Raw genomic sequence first — 7,684 nt, 5'->3', positions numbered from 1 at the left:
AAATCCCTTGACAATTATTACGTAATTCTTAAATGTTTCGTAGCGAATCATTGTAACAGCATATTAAAGGTTAACTTCACGTGCTTCCGGTATATTGAACCAACCGGGCAAAGACATGGTGGTTTTGGAATATTAATAGTGCAAAGTGATTTTGACTTTAATATTACTGTATAAAAAATAATTAGTAATCACTTATAAGTATGGATTCGCTTCCATCCGGCTCTTTAACAAGTAAAGAGAAGGATGATATTATGGAACAAATTAAACAACAAATTGCCGTTGCAAATGCACAAGAATTGCTAGCGGTATGATTACACAAGAATATATATTTCATACCTTACAAACTTATATTGAATGAAAGGCGCAGAATTAATTTCACATTTTCAGAAAATGGCAGAAAAATGCTTCAAGAAGTGTATAATCAAGCCGGGTACTTCGTTAGATTCTTCCGAACAGGTAACGTTTTTTTATTTATGAAATATAACCTTACAAATACTAAGTGGTTCATAAAAAAGTATTAGTTATTAAATTGACAGATGTATAAACCGAAAGTGTTATTTTTTCATGTTTAAGGTGCCTTGAAAGTCTAACTCATAATACATTTTCTAAATTGACGTCAAAAGTTCGCTACTGTGTGTTCAGTTCTGTTCATTCAAAGATAATTAATTAAACATATTAAGAATATGAAGAATGTCCTATGAAATATGAATAAAGAAGAAGCATATTTGAGGACACTTTTAAGGAGTTTGTACGCTTATTTTTATATAGTGTAATATTTTTCCATTGTGTTTAATAACGACATCATTATAAATGTTTGCAAAAGAACACTTGTATGTAAACATGAATAGGAATAAAATAAAAATAATAAACAAGTATACTTTGTCATTATCATTACAAAATTCACAATACATAAACATTTTACAGTTGTAAAAGACTTTTAAGGTATCCTTTATATTTGATTCAAATATTATAACGCTATAAACATTTTTATTATTACATATATATGAAAGTATAGTATAAATTATTCTGATTTACTTACAGAAATGTGTAGCAATGTGTATGGACCGATATATGGATGCATTTGCTGTGGTATCAAAAACATATTCTGAGCGTCTTCAGAGAGAGCATGATGTAATGTAACAGTACAAATTTTTGAATAAATTGTTTCTTCGTTGTATATATCTTTTACTTTGCTAAACAACAAAAATTGTATATCAATCATTTTTCAAACATTATTATAAAGACATCGTAATTATAATTACAATGTATATTTCTTATGAGATTGTTATAAAACAATCTGTTATAAAGCAGTGTCAGTTATAAATATTAAATGGTTTTGAATATAAGGATATTGGTTTAAATTAGTTTTTACTTTTAAATAGATACTTACATGGTTAAAACTTGTAGATTACTAATAAAATACTTTTAATTTAACTATTTGAAAACAAGAACAACACTGTCGTGTGCATTTATAGAACATTAATGTAATTGTATAGTAAACTGATTATTACTTAAATTTGTTGTTTTAATACATCTCTCTTATATATTTGTTAAAGAATTAAAAGATTAAACATTTTAAGCGATATTACATTAAGAATATTATTTAGTATTTAATTTTGATATAGTTAGTAAATATTATTTTATTTCGTTTGCTTTTAACTTTGATAGACATACAGTTCTTATAAAATTTGAATAAAATTAATATACTTACATACCATGAATTCCTAATAAGTATTGGATACAAGGTAATCAGAAAAATCACAACACTTGCAAAAGAGAAAAATCTTTATAAAATAAATAACATATACATGAATATCATTACATCGTACTTCAAAATCATAAATAAGTAACTTAGGTGTTTTTGTAAATCCCACAATTCCATAGTATGTATTTGCATTGTTTATTATTCATACACACTAAAAGGCACAATATAGCTACCAATACTTCAACGTGGTTACAAAAGTAATTCTCTAGGACTGTATGAAAAAATATTGTGAGTAGTTCATTAATACTTCATCTGTTTAATTTGATACTATAAATTAGCAAATAACAATAATTACAACTATTTCGTACCAGTGTTTGCAAAATTTATGATTAATTTGCATATAGTGCATTAAATACCATCGTATATACAGATTAATACATATATTTTTATAACATAACAAATCGATGTCATTAATTATTCATGATATTCTTTTGCTATCAAAAAACTGCTCCTTTGATATAGATGTAGATATATGTATATCAAAAAAGAAATTTACTAATAATTTTTTATCTGAAAAAATATATACCCAAGCTTTTTTGTACTGCATTCACTTATACATTTTTTATATAAGGTGAAAGATTGCATACTTGTAATGTACTGTATATGTACATTCTACAAATTTTCAAAAACAAAAATAGATAACAAGACTTTTACATGTATAGAAATACATTGTAACTGTATATCAATCAGCATAGGATTAATTGAAACCACATAGATATAAAAATGTTTACAGAAACATTTTCTAGTTTCATGAGAATGTAAAATAAATTCTTGATATATTGTGGTAGTTGTGAAACATTTCTTAAATTACTCTCTCTTATATGCTATGGTGAAAAATACTTATTGTGTAAATTTGTTTACTAATGCTAACAATACAACAAAAGTGCAATAATCTTAATAACAATGGAATGTATCTATGTTTTACATTCTATAGAGTGTAGGAATGTTCAGTGTTGTCCTGAAATTGTTTTTATAAAATTATATGTTATATTGATTTTAAAATGTAACCACGTTGATTGGTCAGGAACACACCTGCTTTAATATATACATAGAGATAAAAGTTGATTCAAACTAAGTGATTTCATTGTTACGCATGTATCCTTGATACTGCAGAAGTAAAACTTTAAGTTTTCACCATTTTAATGATAAATATACAGAGTGTCCTACTCAAAACAGACTACCTTAATTATCTCATTGATTTGTGACAACACGAACAAATGTTTCATACATAATTTGAATAATTTTAAAAGGAAATTTTTTTTCCAGTGAATTTCTTAAGTTTTCAAGGCTACCAATAGTTTTTACATGTAAGGGCATATTTTTTCTCTTACATGCTGTACTTGAAATCAATCTATATTTGGATATTATAATAATACAATCCTAGAATGACCTATAACTGCAGAAATTAAAATAAAATATTACTAATTGTACTATCATAACTAAAGGGTGATAATTGCATATTCTTGTTTTGAATGGAACCATCTATATAGTAAATCCATATAACTAAGTAAAGTTTTCATTATAGAAAATGTAAATAAATTTTATAAACATTAAGAGAATGTAAAATATGTAACCTAAATGGATTTTAAAAACATTAAGAAAATGCAAAATAAAACACTTATTCTCGAACAATACTAAATAAATACAGTCCCCTTGTACTATAAATAACACTGTTATAGTGAAAATGCAGTCAACATCTGCAACATTCTAGTCACAATATGTGTAAAACATTTCAGAGTTATAATTATAGTAATTTTATAATTAGGTTTAATTCTTTGCAGACATGTTACTAGATTATGAAATCTCTTTGTTTGAATCAGTTATAATAATTACTATTGATGACATTACAGTATTCATGTGCTACTGAAAATTTTTGTGAAGGAAGCAGGCTGTACATTTTTTACAGACAGATTTTGATTTGTCAAGCATCCTGTTGATCCACCATGAATTGTACTTAGTTATTGCATCTTATTTGTGGCATAGTACATTTATACCAATATGTTTATCAAGATATTGGATTGCCCAAAAATTTAATTACTTAGTCTAAAGCTTTTATTAGTCATTAAGATATTACGAATCACGGATGCAAGAAAACATATAAGCACCTAATTTTCCATTAAATAACTTCAACTTTTATAAATAACTTTAGTTACACGCATTTAGCACCATTATCTTTGAAAAAAAATAATTTGATATATTTTTTAGGCAATCCATTTTTAGACGGATGATTTATCAATATTGCTATCGATACTATACCAGTAACTTTAGTTAAATGAGGTAATTAATGACATTCAGTCATAAAATCAGACACAGGAATCATTCTGATAAACACAACAAAACTATTACAAAACTTTTTAGAGAGATATAACTAAGTATCCAACAACCATTAAATGTAACTGATTACTTTCCACTTCTTAAAGTATTTTAACGTTGAGATAATTGGCTTTAAGAGTAATAATACTAAACATATTTACAGAACAACGTAGAAGGCAGTTTGTCTGAAAGTCCTTGCAATCAAAAATCTTAGAATTACAATTCTAATACAATTAACAATGTATCACAATTTTTAAAACAAAAACACGTTCACATACTTTGATTACTTATGTATTTAATTTAATTAAATAGCATCTCCTGTTTCTGCAATTTTTTAATTGCAATTATTCGTTACTAAGTTACAAAATTATAAATATGTTTACAAAGCTTCATATAAGCTTTTCCTTGGAACTTTCAGATAGTTTCTGTTTTCAGTATTTAGATTCTCAAAAAATATAATTTTACACCTTATTACAGTAATAGCAAAGGTTAGTGGCAGTCCAGTTTAGTTAATAACATGTTTATAACTTTTTTGTAAGCAGTTAAAATATTCTAGTTTTCATATGACAATTAAGATAATGCTAAATTCAAAATGGTCATTTAAAGGCTGTGATTTTTAAATACTTCTATGATAATATTTACGATTTATACAAAAATATGTTTCTGTTGAAGAATTTATATAAAGTAGTGAATAACACTTGTGGGTGTTATACATTCAGACATTTCCCTTCTACGTTTTTTGCAGAAAAACTTATAAGTATTGAGCCATAAATGGCAGTGCCATGTCAGAAATCAAAATAACTCTGCAAGTTTGTGAATCCATAGCAATTTGTATAAACATACTTCATAACCTAGCATAAGATATCAAATATCAATGTTATAAAAAAAAAATTACATCTTAAAATTCTTGCAGAAAGTAAAGTCTGTAGTAATGTGATTTACGATTATAGCTCTTTTGCACAATTAGCTGTAATACCCGTTGCAAAATTTGATATATTTTTATCCATATTTATGTCCTCAAGCTAAAAAAGAATTATACATGCAATATTCAAAATATGTAAAAGAAATATGTTACTTATTAGAATATATTAAAAAGTAAGTCCATTCATGCTACATTTACTTACACATGAAGTACTGCTTAATATATCATCAATTTCTTCAATTTCTTCACTTATATCGTCACTATGAGCACTTTGTGTTTTATCTTGTTTCTTTATTTGAAGTTTTATTGGACTATCTGATTTTTCAGGTTCTTTACAGGGACTTTGATCATAAGCACTACCAGATGCAGATGAAATGAAATCTTCTTCATAATTATCAATACCATCAGTTCCTGAAAATATATTGGGAATGTACATATTATATCAAATGTATACATAGATATTAGACAGAATCAACAGTTAATAATTAGATATTTATAATTATAAAAATATACATCAACATACCAAGCCCGATATCCATCAATTCTTTCAGATCATTAATATTAGTCTTTTTACCATTTAATGGTGGGAGATCACTAAGTATAGAATGAGATTTTTTATCTAAAGATGGTAAATCTTGTAAAAAGGATTCAGTATTATGTATAGCATTCATATTTTCTCTTTTTCCATCAACAATAATTTCTTCAAAGTATACAGTTTTTCCAAAACTGTTTCCAATATTAACTGACTTTTTATTTTGTACGTTATTTGCTATTTGTAATTCGAAACTATTTATATTATTTTGCTTACTTATATCTTCATTTTGATTTGCTTGCACTTCAGTAACTATAGATTTATCAAACTTAATTAAAGGCTCGGTTTTATTTAGTAAATTTGTTTGGATGGGTGCATTTATTTCAGTCTCCTTTGTCATATGATTCATCACTGTAGTTGTGCCATTTGGACTTGTAGAGAGTGTATCAAAATGCGTATTATTGTTCCCTTTACTATCAATTCCATCATTTTTTTCTGTGCTTTCAGAAGTTGTACTTTTCCTGAGAGAATTATTTTGCTTTTCACAATTAGACTCATCCATTGAAACATCATCAAGAAATATTTCTTTACTTTTCTTATCTGTTATTGTCACATTTATTGGAAGTTTTGGACTTTGCTGTGAAACACTATCCAATTTATCCGAAATATCATTATTATTTGATAATGACACAGTTTCATTGTGTAATACTTTTGGAATGGAAATTTCGAATGTTGCATTAGCAATGTTTGTTGCTGTTTCATCTGTTTTATTAAGCCTGTGGTCATTAATTTCGTTCTGCAATAAGAATTAAAATGTTTATATCATTTAATATTTTAAAAATAATAAACATTTAAATCATTTTTTAGTTAGATACCTTTGGGGTGTTATTAAAGGCACTGTTCATGCTATTTTTTAAAATTTCCCCAAGCAATGGCTCGTTGGATTCAATACCTAATTCTTCGCATAATTTGTTTCTTCCGACATAATTATATTCTTTTCCAAAGTATGTCTCTGGATCATACACAGATATTGTATAATCAAGACCAAAATATTCTAGGAACTCCCTAACCAAGGAAAACAATAATTTTCCTTCTGAATTAGCCAGGTACTGCTTTACAGTTTTATTGAGGAGTGGTTCTGGATTCTGAAATATTAATTAAATTACCTATCTTAAAGGTCTCAATGAAAGTAATATGTAGTTAAAAAACCTTTGTAATTTACTGTTAAAAATTTAAATATAACAAACAAAAGTTATATGAAGACAAATTTTGTTACATTATTTGTACAAATAAGTATAAAACAAATTGTTCTATCAATAAATATACATAAAGAATGTTAATCGTGATTTTTCAACGTCTAATATAATAAATTTTAACATACCATTACTGATTCTTGTTCTTCTAGTGCTAAAAACACACTTGCCCTGAGCTCTGCCTATAACATTACGAAAGATTTTGATAGAAGTATCACAACGAAAATAAAACAATTCAATGAAAGAAAGCTCTTTGACACAATCTACATAACCTAGAGAAAAAGGCGTGATTTTTATAACATCATGTTAGCATACCCGCACTTTTGCAAGAACACCATTATTCTCAAGGGTTTGCACCACCAAATCCCGTAATTCTGTGTCCTCCTCCATGGAAATGTTTCCGTCTATCATGATTATAAATAAAAATTACTCCCGCAAACACTCAAGAAATGTAAATATTTACGCTTTCCATCGCGTGTTTTCTTTTCACAGATGTTTACCTAGAGATTATTTTTTCCCTGTCTAGGGAGTTTAAACTTAATAACTTTGCAAAAGTAAATGCTTTTTTCTATGTAAGAATCCTTTTATTCTTCCTTTAATTATACGGAAGTACAGATAAAACGAAAATAGAGCTTATTACACAATAGACACTGTGAAACACAAAACGTAAAGTAAGTCATCAAATTTAATGCTTTGCTCGAATATCTTGTAAATGTGTCAGTATTACCAACATACTTCAGCCTTTAATTATAAAAATTAAACACGAAGAAACAGTGTTTCAAATATTCACCATACTTGTTTAATTAATTACATAAAGATTTATGTAAGGTGTGTTCATATCTGTATACAAAAACGCCAACCATTTTAAATATTTAATAACCGGAAGTAACATAATTATT

At 26.7% G+C, this 7,684-nt stretch overlaps 2 protein-coding genes across 3 annotated transcripts; one reads left to right on the top strand and one right to left on the bottom strand.

Annotated features, from left to right (window-relative positions):
• The first annotated feature begins 43 nt into the window (after nt 1-43).
• LOC143143906 (mitochondrial import inner membrane translocase subunit Tim13) lies at nt 44-5,461 on the top strand. 2 transcript variants are annotated; one of them, XM_076305778.1, is made up of 4 exons: nt 44-305; nt 388-456; nt 1,042-1,131; nt 5,328-5,461. In XM_076305778.1, the coding sequence occupies exons 1-4, from the start codon at nt 201-203 to the stop codon at nt 5,376-5,378; spliced, it is 315 nt and encodes a 104-aa protein (XP_076161893.1). In that variant the 5' UTR covers nt 44-200; the 3' UTR covers nt 5,379-5,461. The 2 variants fall into 2 exon arrangements, with proteins under 2 accessions (XP_076161893.1, XP_076161894.1); XM_076305779.1 differs by lacking the exon at nt 5,328-5,461 and adding an exon at nt 3,971-4,000.
• A 24-nt stretch (nt 5,462-5,485) lies between these two features.
• On the bottom strand, nt 5,486-7,196 carry LOC143154786 (uncharacterized). Its single transcript, XM_076326748.1, has 4 exons — nt 7,101-7,196; nt 6,914-6,967; nt 6,408-6,677; nt 5,486-6,328 (listed from the first exon to the last, which is right to left on the bottom strand). The coding sequence occupies exons 1-4, from the start codon at nt 7,194-7,196 to the stop codon at nt 5,486-5,488; spliced, it is 1,263 nt and encodes a 420-aa protein (XP_076182863.1).
• Nucleotides 7,197-7,684: the final 488 nt, after the last annotated feature.

The sequence above is a fragment of the Ptiloglossa arizonensis genome, chromosome 2, assembly GCF_051014685.1.
Source record: "Ptiloglossa arizonensis isolate GNS036 chromosome 2, iyPtiAriz1_principal, whole genome shotgun sequence".
In the NCBI taxonomy this organism is placed as follows: domain Eukaryota; kingdom Metazoa; phylum Arthropoda; class Insecta; order Hymenoptera; family Colletidae; genus Ptiloglossa; species Ptiloglossa arizonensis.
This window is presented reverse-complemented; position numbering and strand designations above follow the sequence as displayed.

Bases quoted from the DNA above. Each gene is read 5' to 3' on its own strand.
- LOC143143906 (XM_076305778.1), top strand. From the start codon at position 201: ATGGATTCGCTTCCATCCGGCTCTTTAACAAGTAAAGAGAAGGATGAT. The intron at 306-387 runs GTATGATTACAC...TCACATTTTCAG, and splicing joins ATGCACAAGAATTGCTAGCG to AAAATGGCAGAAAAATGCTT. The intron at 457-1,041 runs GTAACGTTTTTT...ATTTACTTACAG, and splicing joins CGTTAGATTCTTCCGAACAG to AAATGTGTAGCAATGTGTAT.
- LOC143154786 (XM_076326748.1), bottom strand. From the start codon at position 7,196: ATGATAGACGGAAACATTTCCATGGAGGAGGACACAGAATTACGGGAT. The intron at 6,968-7,100 runs GTATGCTAACAT...GTAATGTTATAG, and splicing joins GTGTTCTTGCAAAAGTGCGG to GCAGAGCTCAGGGCAAGTGT. The intron at 6,329-6,407 runs GTATCTAACTAA...TTCTTATTGCAG, and splicing joins CCTTTAATAACACCCCAAAG to AACGAAATTAATGACCACAG.